The 17,656-nt window shown below is 35.4% G+C and overlaps 2 protein-coding genes across 2 annotated transcripts; both read left to right on the forward strand.

Moving 5' to 3' along the window:
* Positions 1-5,129: 5,129 nt before the first annotated feature.
* LOC106876876 (general transcription factor II-I repeat domain-containing protein 2) lies at positions 5,130-6,039 on the forward strand. The gene is made up of 2 exons (XM_014925616.1): positions 5,130-5,583; positions 5,690-6,039. The coding sequence occupies exons 1-2, from the start codon at positions 5,130-5,132 to the stop codon at positions 6,037-6,039; spliced, it is 804 nt and encodes a 267-aa protein (XP_014781102.1).
* Positions 6,040-6,066: 27 nt separating this feature from the next.
* LOC149135008 (general transcription factor II-I repeat domain-containing protein 2-like) lies at positions 6,067-6,525 on the forward strand. Its single transcript, XM_089353458.1, has one exon. The coding sequence runs from the start codon at positions 6,067-6,069 to the stop codon at positions 6,523-6,525; it is 459 nt and encodes a 152-aa protein (XP_089209584.1).
* The last annotated feature ends 11,131 nt before the right edge of the window (positions 6,526-17,656 follow it).

Below are 17,656 nucleotides of genomic sequence, written 5' to 3' on the forward strand. Positions count from 1 at the left end.
CTGGCAACGTCTTACCACTTATTAATTTCTTTGTTAATCACAGAGGACGCATTATAGCTAGAGATCTCCACAACATCTTTCCCAACCCTAAACAGGAAAGACCCAGTCATATTCAAGAAACCGACGATCACCAAATCACTGTAATCAGCAGGCTGAATCACAAGCATGGGGTGCTTCTTCATTTCCTCTATCAGATTAGAATCTGTCACACTGAAGTCGTCGATACGTCAGAAAAGAAATGAGTAAGTTAATATTTGGCACATGTCGCGTAACATTACGTTAGGTCGTCTTCTATTTATGGTCCATTAAAGTTTGTTCTCAAACAACCGGTGCATTCCTATTTAATAAACCGGTGTTTATTAAATAGTAATTTTCTATTCGAATGCATCTTTCTCCTGTGTAGCTGCGTAATACTGATTCTCAGATGCATAGGATTTTTTTTTTACTTGTTTTCCTATATTTTCGGTTCATTTATTTTCCAAACGATTATATTAATAGTGTATTTAAGTGCAGCCGCAAATGAAATGATAAAAATAATTACTTTTTGCTCATCATTCAGTTAATATTCACCTTTTGTTTAGTTGCAAAGCTTTTTTGTGGGAAGTTAGTGCAAAACCCCAAAGCTTTCTCATCACCTCTTCTTCTTCTTCTTCTTCTTCTTCTTCTTCTTCTTCTTCTTCTTTTTATTCTTCTTCTTCTTCTTCTTCTTCTTCTTCTTCTTCTTCTTCTTCTTCTTCTTCTTCCTTTTCTTCTTCTTCCTTTTCTTCTTCTTCTTCTTCTTCTTCTTCTTCTTCTTCTTCTTCTTCTTTCATCATCATTACCATTGTTGTCATCATCACCATCTTCATCATCATCACCATCATCATCATCATTATCATGGTAATGATGATCATCATCATTATCGTATTATTGTTGCTGTCGTCGTTAAAGCGGCGACCTGGCAGAAGTTTTAGAGCGTCGGACAAAATGCTTAGCGCCATTTCTTCCAACATGAGTTCAAATTCCGCCGAGGTTCACTTTGCTGGTCATCCTATCGACATCGATAAAATAAATACCAGTTGAACACTGGAGATGTGTAATCGACTTTTCCCCTTCCCTGAAATGAAACCATTATTATTTATATTAAGGCGGCGAGCTTGGCAAAATCGTTATTGCGCCGGACAAAATGCCATGCGGCATTTCGTCTGTCTTTACGTTCTGAGTTCAAATTCTACCGAGGTTGACTTTACCTTTCCTCCTTTCGAGGTCGATAAATTAAGTACCAGTGAAATACTGGGGTCGATGTAATCGGCTATCCCCTTCCCCATAAATTTTAGTCATTGTGCCTATAATAGAAATTATTATTATTATTATTATTATTATTATTATTATTAAGGTGGCAAGTTAGCAGAATTGTTAGCACGCCGGGCGAAATGCTTAGCGGTATTTCGTCCCATCTTTACGTTCTGAGTTCAAATTCCGCCGAGGTCAACTTTGCCTTTCATCCTTTCGGGGTCGATGAATGTAATTAACTAGCCCCCTCCCCCACAATTTCAGGCCTTGCGCCTATTGTGGAAATTATCATTATTTTTGGTTCTTGCAGTGCAAACACATCATTTTGATTCTCTCTTCAAAACTCAGTTTATTTCAGGCACTACTAAATGGCATTTTCTATGTATCTGTCAAAAAAAAAAAACATAATTTCATTAGGCGAACTGTTCTCGATACAACAGAAAAAAAGAGGTTTATTTCACAAACTTTTAAGATTTTATTTACACATTACATTATTACATCCAAAACGGCTACCACGCATTATTATACCACACGATAAAATACTATAATGGCTAAAAAAAACAAAGCGCAAATCAAAACTGAAAACTAAATGTACAACAGGAAGACAAAAATTATACAGCATAGTGAACAATTAATTGAAATAAGTGTCCTGAATACTCAAATAAGCAATTTGGAAGAGAACGACACCACCAACAACAACAGTAGTGACTCTTACACAGTCTCAAATGCTACGACCCATTCATACAGCTGTTGAAGACAAATGTCTCCTCAATACGAAATGAACAGAGAATTTTTTGATTTATCACACTACAAAATGTGAGACCTGACAATCATTGATATTTCCAGTTGATCCCATATACATAACATTACAATAATTGCCTTCATCTTTAGAGACGAAAATACTTCCACAATGGAATACTGTTTCTACATCTGGAACAGTGTTACTGACACACGCAAAACAATGTAGACCATCCAGAAGAAAGCCATGAGTTTGTTAGGCAACATTTCACGAATTATCTTCTATCCGGCACTGATGCTACACTTGGCTACGCTTTACAGAGCTACCTAGTTGCATACCATCTCCTTCTAGACACTTTCGTCGTTCCTCTCGTCACCTATTTTGTGTACTAGTTCTAGAAAAATTTTATTGTTTCGACTTTGCCTTTCATCCTTTCGGGGTCGATAAATTAAGTACCAGTTGCGTACTGGAGTCGATCTAATCGACTGGCCCCCGCTCCCCAAAAAATGTCGGGCCTTGTGCCTAGAGTAGAAAAGATTCTATAAGGAGAAAACATTTTTGTTTCCTCCGTATGTCTTCATGTATGCAATCAGTTTCCCTTTACATTCTTGTAAATATTTCTAGTCAATCAGTATTATACTTAGTAATAACTTTCTATCTACAGCAAGCCTGTCCTTCCTATCTACGAAGTAGTTATATCCTATCTGCATTGGCTTTAGAGAGTTAGCTTTGGAACAAACAGTAGTTTTCTAGATTTTCCAGCCTTAATCCTTCAATTCAATCAACCTCTGATTGAACATATTGAAGCTATAGCTTATGGTACTATTTTTTAGTATATTTACACCTACTATTTTATTTTTTTAGCATAGTTCGGTGTTTAATATTAGTTTCATTTTCCTGTTGCTCTAATTTTTAAATTTTCCTTTCCACTTAATATGTTGTATCTTACCAGTATCTCCATGACTGGCTCTGTTCTCATTCTCTAATTTCAGTACCTGGATATACTTTAATATTCTTGGTTTTAATGAATTTACCTATTATTATTATTATTATTATTATTATTATTATTATTATTATTATTATTATTATTATTATTATTATTATTATTATTATTGTTGTTGTTGTTGTTGTTGTTGTTGTCTTTAAGTTTGACTGTTCTTTTACCAGATGTTTGTAATTAATCTTGGCTATTGGCTATGTTCCCGCAGAATAAAACTACGAAAGTGTTTATTTCTCAAGGAGTTTCCTTTTCACCTGCTCGTTTTTTTCCAGTTCTTGGTATTTTATATTTTCTTTCGCTGCATTTACTTCGTGCCATTTCCTCCAACTTTACTTTAGCTTGGACTTTCATCACGTCTTTGTAGACAGAAACTTACTCACCTGTATTTTTTATATGGTTATCTACTATTTACAGCAGTCTTTTTCTTTTTTAGTTGTTTCATCGGTGATATACTTTCAATCAAATCATTGTAGCTCTGACATCGTATTTATTTTATTGGTACTAATCCTTCTGCCTCCTAATTATCTGCTTATGTAAAGCCGATGGACATCTGACTTTGACTTGTGTACTCTGTATACAAAAGAGTGAAGAGATTCCTAGTATTTGTATACAATCTTAAGATATCATTTATCTTCCAGCTAATAGTATTAACGCAGTAGAGTGGTGCGAGCATAGCAATGGACATTATTACTTTTGTATGTACGTGTGTGTGTGTGTGTGTGTGTGTGTGTTCGTGTCTGTGTGCGTGTGTATGTGTGTGTATTTTGGCATTTAATTCTTCACAATAACTTTATACGCCAAATATATTCTTTTTTTATATCTTTCATTGGATTTGATCCATCTCCAGCATTATCTTTCATTGGATTTGATCCATCTCCAGCATTTACAAGTATTTTTATGTTCCTTGGTTCTCGAATATGAAATTCCCTTAATAGCTCATCCTCTTCTTTGAAGTAAATACAGATGTTCTATTTTCCTCTCTTTTATCATTTTTCAGTATGTAGCTCTAGAACATTTTTTTTTTTATCCAAAGTTCCATTCTTATCTTTTTCTGAACATTCTGATTACTTGAAATAAACAGGTTCGAGTCCTCAATATATAATATATATTTGTAATCTCTTTTTCAATGTATAACCACTTATATTGTCTCTATTTCTTGAACTTTGCTCAAGGGTACAAGCATTACAAAAAGAAGTAGGATGAGATATGGAATCCCCTTGAATAAAGCACTCTGTTAAATTCTATACTTCTGATTATATCCGCCTTGCTGCACTTGATGATTTCCGCTATTCTCGCTTCCATGTTATAGAGAGATATCTAGGCTATTTAGTATCCTGTCATACATTAGATTGCTTCATATATTTCTCAGATAATCAATCCGTGTAGCCAATAGTCAAGTTAATGTTAATACAATTCATGAAGGAAGTATTAAAAGGCTTATTAGAAATAAGTATATTGGGAGGAAGACTATATTGGTTAATGTCTAGTATTATAGATACGCAAATACAGCGAGTCTACGCTGTGCTGAGAAGATTTAATTAGACGGGTACAGTCCCAGACTTGTCTCCTGTACTTGCTAGAATAATGAGAATGATATTACTGATCAGCCAAATAGCTATCGCTAATTAATTTTTCACTGCACACTCCCTTAAAAATGGAAACACTAACTAAACTATTTTGTTATGCGAGTAGTCATGAGTAACTATTGGGACAAGTATGGTGAAAACTATACATCAATGAGGAGACCTAATAAGACCGAAACATGACTAGAGTTGTCTTTCATACATGCTTGAATAATTAACATGATATAGGTCACTGATTAATATCGTGTTTTTCTCATCGCTGAATTAGTTCTAAACAGTTGGACCATTAAACACACAAACACTAATTTGTTTTCCTTTTCTTTTAATCTTTTTTTTTTTTTGAATGCTTATCTGTCGGAAGTTGGGTTTAGAAACTATAGGCTTACTTACTGCAACCTTTCTACTCCCCTTTGAGGGACTAGCGTCTATCTGAATTGGGATAAATATTCTTTGCCGTTATTTAGGTCAGTATTTTATATATTACTAGCAGACATACTCGGCGTTGCTCGGGATTTAAATGGCATAGTTCGTATATATGGTAGTTAAGTTGAAACATGTGATACAGAGAAATGCAGCATTGACGACAAAACATTTGTGGAATAAACGAAGGATAACGAATCCCGAGTGTACCAAGAAAAGTGGACTAATGATCATTTTTTTCATACAAATCAAAGACAAACCAGTGTGTTTACTCTGCTCAGAATCAGTTTCTGTCATTAAAGAATATAATGTAAAAAGACCCTACATCTCCAAACACTCATCTCATTATAGAAGTTTTCAAGTTCAACGTAGGAAACAAAAAGTTGAAAATTTAATAAAATATTTGAAAGAACGGCAGACAATTTTTATCAAGAGACGTGAAGATTCAGAAAATATTATTCGTGCTAGTTATATCATTAGCGAGAAAATTGCAAAACATTCGAGAAATTATTCCGATGGTGAATTTGTAAAAGAATGCCTACAAGCAGTAGCTGAAATTTTTTGTTCAGGTAAAAAAAAAAAAAGAGAAATCGATAATATTAGTTTGTCTTGTAGAAACTAATATTAATTTGTCTTGTAGAATTAGGTTTGAAAAGACTTTCTTCGCATTTTAAGTATTTTCCTTAGCTATTGATGAGAGCATTGACGTGTCAAATACAGCCCAACTTGTGGTTTTTGTACGTGAAATTGATGAAGGTTTAAATATCACAGAAGAAATGCTTAGCCTTTGGGGAATGAAAGATACTACCACTGGGGAAAATATTTTTCAAGAATTGAAAATGTTAATGGCTGGATTTAATCTACATTTCAAGAACCTTCATGGTTTATCAACAAATGGTACTCCTGCTATGGTTGGTAGTAAAGCAAGCTTAGTTTCTAAAATCAGATCGGAATTGGCTTCTATGAATATAGACACAAAAGATTTATCCATTTTTCATTGCATAATTCACCAGGAGAATTTGTGAGCCAAGTCACTCAAATTTGAACATGTTATGTCTAAGGTTGTTTCGAGTATATATTTTATAAAATCTCGAGCTTTGAATCACCGCCAGTTTAAAGAATTTCTTGAGGATATCGAGGCAGAATATGGAGATTTGACTTACTATTGTGAGGTACGAAGGTTGAGCAAAGGAAAAATGTTGAAACGATTTTATGATCTGAGGAGTGAAATTTTTACATTCATGGAAATGAAAGGAAAGTCTATGCCTGAATCGAGTGATGATGGCTGGATATGTGATCTTGCTTTTCTTGTTGACTTTATTTCATATCTTAATGAGCTTAATTTGAAATTGCAAGAAGACCAATTCATTCATCAGTCGTATAGTCATATCAAAACATTTCAAAACAAAATGCAACTGTTGGAACGACAGCTCAGAAATTGTAATACATTCCATTTCCCAACATTGGCAATTCATGGCAAAACGATTGTACTTCTTAAGCAGATGAGGTAAAATTGATCAACGAAAAATTCGGTAATAGATTTCAAGATTTCAGATCACAAGAAACAAATCTACGTATATTTTCTTCGCCTTTTGATATCAATATTAACCAGGCTCCCGAGGAATTACAGATGGAATTAATTGAACTTCAAGGGAATGAAGATTTAAAACGGGAAATGAGAGATCATTCACTAATAGAGTTTAATAAAAGCCTACCTAGAGAAAATTTCCCCTTGATCGTGGATTTTGCTAGAAAGAAAATGTCACTCTTTGGGAGCATATATAAATGTGAGCAGCTGTTCTCAAAAATGAAATCTAAATTCAAAGCAAGATCAAGAATAACTGATAATCATTTTGAAAATAACTTGAGAGTAGCCACCTCTAGCATTTCTTCAAACATCGAGATGTTGGTGAAGAAACATCAACGCCAAATATCCCATTAGAATAATGTTTCATGGCTATTTTCTCCCTTTGAGAATGAATTAATTATTTTACTGATTCAACTACATTTGTTTTATATTAATAAATTGTTATGTTCTTACCCTTATATCCTTTTTATATTATAAAGCAAATACTTGTATAAGCACTTGTATACATATTTTGTAAGTCTACAATTAGGGCTCTGGCCCGCGACTTTGGTGAGAAAATTTAATCTGGAAAAAGGTTGCCCATGCCTGACGTAAAGCAATGATTCTTAATCTTTGTTGTCATTCAGCCCTTCGACTTGATGTATTTCACCTTTTATCCACTTTTACTCTACAAGAAAAAATAGCGTAGCTGACTTAGAGGAACAAGAAAGAGAATGAATTAATTTGTGCTGATGTAGAGTCTTCCTCGTTGACTCATGTATATCACGTATATCAAATTTTGTTGATGTTGTATCAAGTTTTGCTGATACTGTATAGCCACAGGCCAGCTCAGATCGAAAAGGCCTATAACACGTTGCCAATCAGCGAGCGACTTGACCTCACCATCATACCCTCGTCTTGTTGAGGACCCAACTACACACTCTAACATGCAGTGATGGTCATATGGGATGTAGCATTGTCTCATATATACTGTGCCACGCTGATTCTGCCAGAGATTCAGGGTACAGGTGTCTGTAGGACGTTGACCCATTCACACAACAATACAAATCATAGAACAACTGAATCTTCATTGTTGAACAATGGAGATCCAGCACCACCACCACTACCACCGCAATAATTATGTATATGCTTCTAGGTGTTTGGAAGCGTATTTTCGTGTAGTTTCAGGCTCTGACTTGATTCAATTTGTTACGGAAACTATGCATCCTTCATCCCATGTTAGTCTTTCATTGTTAATCTTTCAGTGTAAGTCATTTTTATTTCGTTTTGTTAATGATCAAGTGTATCTGGTTTCACAGTAAGACTTGTAATGATGTGAAGTGCGCGGTTTTGTGTTTCGGTTTTGTGTTTCGGGGTTTGTTTTTATATATTTTGTCCGAGGTGGTTTGTAATGACGGTATTTGGGTACCTAGTAAGAACTGGCATAGTCCATACAGATCAAGTATGTTGTTCATCGCCATTGTTGTTCGTTTCTGTGGATTTGAACTTATAGTGCAGAAAGCAAATACTGAAAGGCATTTTGTCTACTACAAGGTCCAGTCTTTGTTGTAGTGTGGTAGCTTGTACACTTCAATGGCCCTAAGAGCTACGCTAGCGGAACACAATCTCTTGCAAAAGCCTCCCATGCTAGACAGATCAAAGGATAGAGGCAAGACTATGACGGCTCGTTTCTTCCCAAAGGTAAAAATGGGTTTGCGTAGGGAGAACACCCTGTCAAGAAAGAAAGCAAAGTTACAGAAGCAGCAATGATAATTCTAAATCAACAAGACCTGGAAGAGGAAGGCCTTCTCTCATGGAAAAACAGCCTAGAATCGATAACAGTGAAGGAAAGTCATCGATGGTTCAAAGGGTTTTAGTAAAAAATAAGTAAATAAGTAAAAATAAGTTCTCACAACTCTGCCGATGCGTCCTCTTGACACTATTTGGAACTGAAAGATAAATCGTTAAGAAAATAAAGTCAATAATTTGGAAATCACTGAAACCTTCTACATACAATTTGACCGCAGACTAGTTTAAGATAAATTTGAGACAGACTGAAATAAAAAGCGAGTTTACGTCACGCTGCTTGTAACAAATGCGATATGAAATGCATATTGTCTTGTCCGCACACACGCTTACGCACACTGTTGAACATACCAAATATCTTTCATGCTTTTATCTTGCCAAACTTTCATGTTTCCTACTTTCCACTGTATAGCCACATCTTAAAGAAAACTATTGTAATTTGGCCTATAATTTGCGTTTATCAGAAACAGCTTGTTTTTTACGTCGTAAATTTCCTGAACAAGTGCCACTGTGACTCACACACGTACATACACACGCGCACACTTCAATACCCACACAAAACCACACACACATACACACACATACACACACACACACACACACATACACATACATACACACATACACACACACAAAGGCATTCGCACACACACGCATACAGACACGCATACATACACACACACACACACAACGCTCACACACACGCTCACACACACGCTCACACGCGTGCGCGATACTACATTCAAATACATATACGCCCATTCATGCGCTGGTAAATTGTTACCCACTTTTTCTACTTTCTCGAGCTGAGAAAGGGGATCCCAACACGATCGTTTGACATTGTAGAAACAGTAGCCAATGTGCTTTAAATCACAACATACTATCTTAAGAAAGCAAAGGACACATGGATAATTTATTAGAAGCCCTTGAAATATTGGAAAGGGCTAAAATGTTTCAAAGCGATAGGATGCTTATAGCTGGAATACTTTTTGACCTGTGTTAAAACAAAACAACCCTGATATTTTCCCTACACACTTCTTACTCGAGCTATTTTATTGGGTAATTCAAACTGAATGGTACAATGCTGTCCATTCGGTTGTTACCCCGGTTAGAAGAAGAGGCACTCGACTTCATTATGCAGCATGACGGGGCCCCGCCAAGTTGGCAGTGACACGTACGTATCTACCAGAACTCTAGACTGGCCGTGCTGACATAATTTGACATTGATGGTTTGTCCCCTGACCTAACGCCTTGCAACTTTTCCTTTAGGAATATCTGAAAGATAAGGTGTTCATATCCCCACTTCCATAAGACTCACAAGAGTTAAAACAGCAGATCGGCGACGCAGTCAACTCACCTGACCATACTATGCTGGGCATGCGTGTTGAAAGAACTTGACTACCGTATACATGTCTGCTGTGTGGCAAGTGACACTCACATTGAATATTTGTGACTGTCAGTAGAAACTTGAAGAGTTAACCTTTCACGTTACATCTATATTTTTGCAATATATTCTCATTACAACGCTCACATGTATGCTTTCTTTTTGTACCATTTTGAATGTACATTCACTGCAGCCAGTTAGGAAGCAGAGGATGGCCACTTTTAGTAGTGAATCAATGAGAGACACACTGTACTCTATCACTCGACTTGTAAGAAATAGTAGACAAATCTCCCTCAAATTATACCCTTTCATCTTAAAGAATGAAACATTGGGAAAATTCAGACCTACACGCAGATATTTAGGTAGGAACGTCTTTATTCGTAGATCTACTTACTCAACCCTGTATGAGTAAATACAGATAGATCTATCAGGGTTGAATTAGAGCTGAATGGAAATTTCGTTGAAGCACAAAACCAGAATTTTAAGGGCAGGGAACAGTTAATTACATCAGCATCAATATTTGACTTGTATCTTTTACTTTTTACTTGTTTCAGTCACTGGATTGTGACCGTGCTGGGGCACCACTTTGAAGACTTTTGTCTGACAAATCGACTCCAGCACTTTTTTTAAGCTCTTTTTTGCCGAACCGCTAAGTTACGGAGACGTAAACAACACAATACCGGTTGTCGAGCAGTGATTGGGAACACACACAGAGCTTTCAGTTTCTGTATTCCAAGTCCACTCACAACGCTTTGGTCAGCCCGGGTCTAGAGTAGAAGACACCCAATATGCAACGCAGTGGGACTGAACCCAAAGCCACACGATTAAGAAGCAAGTTTCTTAACCACACTGCTACGCCTGTGCATATGACTGGTATTTTATTTTATCGACCCCGGAAGACTGAAAGGCAAATTTGACCTCGGTGAGATTTGAACTCAGAATATAAAAGCTAGAACTACCGCAAACAGTTTTGTCCAACGCTCTGAATATTCAATCTGCCATCCTCATTTGGAGCTAATTAACCACAACAACAACTATATTTAGTGAATCATCTGGGAAGCTGAAGGATTTTACTTCAAAAGCATGGCAACTACTTCTACTCCGCTGCAACTATCTTGGTTCTCTGTCAATCTGCCAGATCTCCCACTGCGTCCTCTAGGTACAAACTTTACGCTGCGTACACAGTATTACGTTCATATATGCTTCCACATTGTATATTAAATAAAAGTTACTTCTCAGATGTCACCAGTATTTTGCACGATCTGTTGCTAACTACAGCTTTTAGGTCTTCAGATTGTGCATCATTCTATCATACTGCCACACTTTTGCTGGTTCTTGAATGAGAACCAAATTAAACCAGTACACACATGCATATATATATATATATATATATATATATATATATATATATATATGCTTTTTTAAGGAACAAGACTATATAGCGAGAGAGAGAGAGAGAGAAAGAGAGAGAGAAAGTCAACAGATAAGATCAGAAATGCTCAATATAAAAAACACTTAGTAGTGCTCAAATGATTTGAACTTACGCTCCAAATATATAGTGTATGTATGTATGTATGTATGTATGTATGTATGTATGCATCTGGATCGCAACTTCGTTTCTGTCAGTTGGCCGCGCACGCCCCAGGCTGGACGTCGCTTATCGTCCACCTTGCATCAGAATGAGAGAGAAGTTATTGAAATTCTCAAGAAAGAGTTTACGTATGTGTTAGCAAATTGCATTTAGTTTTGTTTTGTTTTTATGGAACAATGTATAGAGTTTCTCTCTGAGACAGAAGTTGCAGGACTTTGATATGTTCTTAAACGCCTATGCTTTATCTAACGCTGCCAATGGAATGCTTTTGTCTCTCGATTTCCAAATGCTCTTTGAAAGTGCACCGATGTTTTCCAAGTGCAATCAAGGAACAAACCAATGTGCTGGTGCAGTAACACTTGAAGGAGTGCTCTGTAATCCCTTTATATTTGTTGCTGGTATATAATACTTTTCTCTAGGCATTTGCTTTTTAGGGAACAAGACTCTATATTTCGATAATTGCATTTCAGTTCTCTGCTCTATGTTGAGTGGCAACACTTCTGCTTTGTGGACCTTCCGAGCAACTCACTTTTATACAACTTTTGCTAAACAACTAGTAAAATTCACACAAACACACACTAATCGGGTGGGTCATTGTACCAACATTAAACATACACACGGGTTCTCTTTCACTTCTTTTATTATTATTAATCAATTAGTTAACCATTAACCAATTAACTAATCGATTATTTGATTACTCGTTGGGTCACTCAATCATTCAACTAGGTTTGTATGCATGTGTGAAGTATAGCTCATTGGTTATTCCTTATACCTTATTTCTTTGAATTATTAGAAAGATGAAGATTCATTAACTTGTCATTTAATTCGTACCATCCCAAAAATAAGTGTCTGGACTTGAATGTCAATACACGCACGCACACGCACCGGTGCACACCCACACAGACACAGAATATAATATTAATATATATATATATATATATATATATATATATATATATATATATATATATATATATATATATATATATATATATATATATATATATATATATAACGATCGTACTACATTACCTCTGGATATCCTTGTTGCTTATTTTGATTTTAATCACCTTACTTTGAAATTGTATGGATAATACTGTACTAAATTCTGGTACCTAAACTTAAGTACCATATTCATCTGAATCTAAATTTTTGCTGAACTCATCTATCATACCCTAAATATATATATATATATATATATATATATATATATATATATATATATATATATATATATATATATATATATATATATTACATATAAAAATAAGAGGAATGACCAGCAAAAGTGGACTCCTATATGCTAGAAATAGATGCCGAATCATCTAACCACGAAAAAAATATATGTTCTCAGTAAAAATTTAGCGACACAACAGACTGTAAAAGGGCAAGACAAATGAAAAAATACTAAATAAAAAAACGATTAACCTATGTACCATGGTTTCACCTGTTAAAATTTACATAAGTAAATATCTGCAGGATCGTCAGCGTAGTCTGTCGATTCGCAATATAATTTCCAGAACTAGACACAAGTCGTCCACCCGAAAGGGAGCACGTGTAGAGTTCTACAAATTACATTCAGTGTATCCTTTCAAATGTCTTCAATGTCATTAATAAATTTTATATAGTAATGTTCTCAAACCGGTAAATTAGCTGCAAAATTTATTAACTGCAGAATTATTTCCGGACTTAGCGCGCCAGATTGAAGACATTCGAAAGGATACACTGAATGTAATATGTAGAACTCTACACGTGCTCCCTTTCGGGTGGACGTCTTTTGTCTAGTTCTGGAAATTATATTGCGAATCGACAGACTAAGCTGACAATCCTGCAGATATTTACTTATGTAAATTTTAACAGGTGAAACCATGGTACGTAGGTTAATCGTTTTTTTATTTAGTATTTTTTCATTTGTCTCGCCCTTTTATAGTCTGTTGTGTCGCTAAATTTTTACCGAGAACATATATTTTTTTCGTGGTTAGATGATTCGGCATTTATTTCTAGCATATAGGAGTCCACTTTTGCTGGTCATTCCTCTTATTTTTATATGTAATATAATTTTAATCTTCGGATTTTTTTAATATGCTAGACCACTGGTTTTAATTGATTAATATCAATTTCTACCCTCATTAATAAATCATATATATATATATACATACATATATATATATATATATATATATATATATATATATATATATATATATATATATATATATATATATATATATATATATATATATATATATATATATATATATAAACAATATCGAACACACACAAAGTATGTCCTTCACTAGTTCGTGGATAGGCTGCGCTTATAGGCGTAACAGAATATATTTTCATGAATTCGCCTGGAATTAAAACACCTGGAAGTCTAGACAAGCGAGATAACTCACATCAGGTCCCTTTAGAAAAACACAGACTTTGTATATGTGTGTGTTCTATATTGTTTATATCCCTCGAGCTGCTTTTAATTCATATTTGAATATATATATATATATATAGTGTCGAGGTGAACATAGTGTTGAAATCTATGGAAATACAAAGTATCGAAGCGCAATACACCAAACGACTCAGAGATGCGAACTCTGGATACACAACAGATATAGCTCTGCTATCCCCACCAGTTAGGGTCCCATTTGAGAAAGGTGTCAAGCAAGGAGATACTATCTCTCCAAAGCTCTTTACTACATATATAGAAATGATCATCAAGGACATCGACTGGACAAGTGGCATGACCATCAATGGCTTGCGACTAACACACCTCTGGTTCGCAGTCGACATTGTACTCATCGCTGAAACTACAGACCTACTACAGGCCATGCTAACAGAGCTGAACACTCAGAGCTTACCAGCAGGTTTTAAAATGAACCTCATGGAAACAAAATATATGCGATCTAAAGATGTAGAACAAGGCCGAATAGAGGTGGAAAGCGATGAAATCGGGGAGGTAAAGAAGTACGTCTACCTGGAGTAGACAGTGAATATGAACCGACATATGGATGCTGAAATCTCAAAGAGAATAAGGACAGGACGAAATGCATTTAACTCAATAAAGAATGTACTCCAAACAAAACTAGATACGTGCCAAACTCTTCAATAGTACCAACCTTCCTGCGTTCTTATACACAAGTGAGACGTGGACTACTACAAAAAGGATAAACCATCGATTGGCTACGAGGCAAAGGGCTATAGAAAGATCCATGCTTGGAATATCACTGAGAGGGCACATTCAAAATAAGATAATTCGAGAACGGAGTTGAATGAACGATGTGATCGAAGAGTACAGAAAGCACAAGTTCCGCTGGGCTAGACATGTGGACCCGTGCAGTTGCCAAGTTGTATACAAGAGATTAGAAAAGACCAACTGGAACGTCTCCACGTTGGTGGGAAAGCGATCTAGTCAAGCAATTTGGATAAAGATGGAAAAGAATGGCGCAATCAAGACAAAATAGGAAGCATATTGTGGCCAGCGGTATGTAACAGCATCTGATGGCATAGTCGATAAAGTGATACTGTGATTTGTGTGTGTGTGTGTGTGTGTACATATACACCTATATGTATATATGTATGTATCTATACATATATGTATGTATACACACGCATATACGTGTGTGTATGTATGTATAAAGATTTTGGTCTATTGGTTGCTCACTTCTATTGCAAGGAAGAGAATCATATTGCCACGAGTTCATTTTACTTATTTTTTCGTCAGTGAAGTGAAAAGAAAGAAATATATTATGCAATCTTATAATTTTTATGCATTTATTTAATTAAATTTTCTGTTTTTTCTTTTCATTCGTTTCAACTATAGAGTTCTTAATATTCCTATATAACTGCCTTTCGATCTGAGTTACCAAGGATTTACTAGCGAGGGGTGTATTAATTTCATAACACTATTTACTTTACCGTATGTATGTGTGTGTATCTATGTATTTATGTATATATACATACGTACATATATATATGTATGTATGTATGTATGTATGTATGTACGTACGTACGTACATATGTACTATGTATGTATGTATGTATGTATGTATATGTACATATGTGAGTATATATATGTAAATATACATGTATATATATATATATATATATATATATATATATATATATATATATATATATATATATATATATATATATATATATATTATATTATATTATACTATATTATATTATATTATATTATATTATATTATATTATATTATATATTATATATTGTCTATATATTATATATATATAGGTATGTATAAATTTATATGAGTTTGTGTATGTGTGTAATTATGTATGTACGTGTGTGATGTGTGTGTGTGTGTGTGTATATATAAATTATTATAACGCAGACATTTGATAATAATCTTCTGTCTTCCATGTGTCTATCATTCTTATCCCATCTCTCACCATATATCTTTCTGTTTGAGATCTCGACATAACCTTCACTCCTACACCATCTTCACTACCATTTCTCTCCTGTTCTCTTACCATGTCTTTCTTTCCGTCTCGTTTCCTCAATCCAACTTTCGTTTCCCCCCTTCTCTCTCTCTCTCTCTCTCTCTCTCTCTCTCTCTCTCTCTCTTTCTCTCTCTCTCTCTCTCTCTCTCCCTCTCCCTCACTTTCTCTCTCCCTCTATATCCATATTTCCATGTATTCCGACTATCCAAACTTCCTTGCAACATTGTTTTTTCTACACTAAATGACAATAGAGAACACATTGTGGTAATGACGTAGATTCGCCTATTTTAGTATTTCTCTTTAGCATAAATTCCTTCTTGTCAGGAATTTCTGGTGAATTTAAATAATCGTATCCTTTATTCCCCCATTTATACAACTTATATAATGGGAGGCAAGGTTCACGATATCGGATGAATATCGCCTTCTCCCATTAAAATTGTTCTTTGTGTTGTTTCAAGCTCCAGCAGGCGAGGAAAGAAGTCTCAAGTGGAAATGCAAATTCACAACCAGTTTTATTTACATAGTTACACGGAATAAATGAAGTGTGTCGCTCTCAGTAGACCATCTCAAGCTGTGTACGTTTCGTTGTATCTCCGTTAACGCGAGCCCATTACCTCTGGAGATACGACGTGCACACAGGACTAGCCTGGAGACCCAGCCAGTGAATATGTGTGTCCAGCAAGCGCTTGCGGTGAAGAAAAGAGAGAATTTGTTTGTCGGGCCCTTATATCCAGTTTGCCATCGCGAGCCTTGTTGTGACCTCGCGCATGGCAAATGGATGCAGGGGAGACCTCGCTCTAGTCTCGGAGATGGCAATGGCTGCAGGCGAAATCTCATCCAATATGGCGCTGACTGCTTGTGCCGCTACACTTATGTCTACCTTATTTCCTCTTAATCTCAATTCTACCTTCTATTCTATATCTGTTGATCGAAAATGCTACTTAAGTTCGTCTTAATTCGTCCATGTATGTGATATCTGTTGGCTTTAATTCATGCATATACACTTTTTTTGTTAATCTAAATTTGTTCATTTATTCAATTTTTGTTGGTCTAAATTCTTTTATATATGCTGTTTATGTTGGTCTTAATTCATTCTTGTATGCTTTTTGTCATTGTCATCATCATAAGGCCATACTGTTTCGAATCCTAGGAGTCAAAAGGACAGTTACCCAGTTTCCATAGCGTATAAGTAGCCGAAATCACAACATTTTCCCTGAACAAGATGTCAGTCCGTCGCAGGATTACTCAGTAGACTGGAACAGCTTGAAACCAAGTATTTTGCTCAAGAGCACAACAGACTACCCTGTCCAGGAATAGAAACCACGATCTTATTTTGTGATCGTGAGTGCAACACCCTAACCACTAGGCCACATACGTTCCACTATCCTGGTCTAAATTCCTCCAAATATGCTCTATATGTTGGTCTTAACTTATTCATGTATGCTATTTATGTTGATCTTAATTCGTCTATATATGCTATTTCTGCTGTCTTTAATTCCTCCATAATGAATGCTCTTTCTATTGCTCTAAATTCTACGAGGTATGTTGTTTCTGATGGTCTAAAGCCTTATATGTCTGGATTTGATTTAATTCAATTAATTACTAGCTGAGAGGTCGACGACGTACCTCACACCCAACTGAGAGATCAATGACCTACCTGACAATTATAACAACTACTTCTTGCAAATCTGATAATAACCATTTAAAATATGCCTATGTGTTGATTTATGTTGTAATTGTACTATACATTAGTAGCCTAGTCACCGACATTCTTTTTCACTGCAATAGCATTGAAATACCACAGAAAAGGTTGTAGATATACGTTTATATTT

Source organism: Octopus bimaculoides, chromosome 6 (genome assembly GCF_046866305.1).
Source record: "Octopus bimaculoides isolate indiv1 chromosome 6, ASM4686630v1, whole genome shotgun sequence".
Lineage (NCBI taxonomy): Eukaryota > Metazoa > Mollusca > Cephalopoda > Octopoda > Octopodidae > Octopus > Octopus bimaculoides.

Coding starts and splice junctions, on each gene's coding strand:
- LOC106876876 (XM_014925616.1), top strand. CDS start 5,130: ATGGTAGTTAAGTTGAAACATGTGATACAGAGAAATGCAGCATTGACG. Junction 5,584..5,689: donor AGCTGAAATTTTTTGTTCAG/GTAAAAAAAAAA, acceptor TCGCATTTTAAG/TATTTTCCTTAGCTATTGAT.
- LOC149135008 (XM_089353458.1), top strand. CDS start 6,067: ATGTCTAAGGTTGTTTCGAGTATATATTTTATAAAATCTCGAGCTTTG.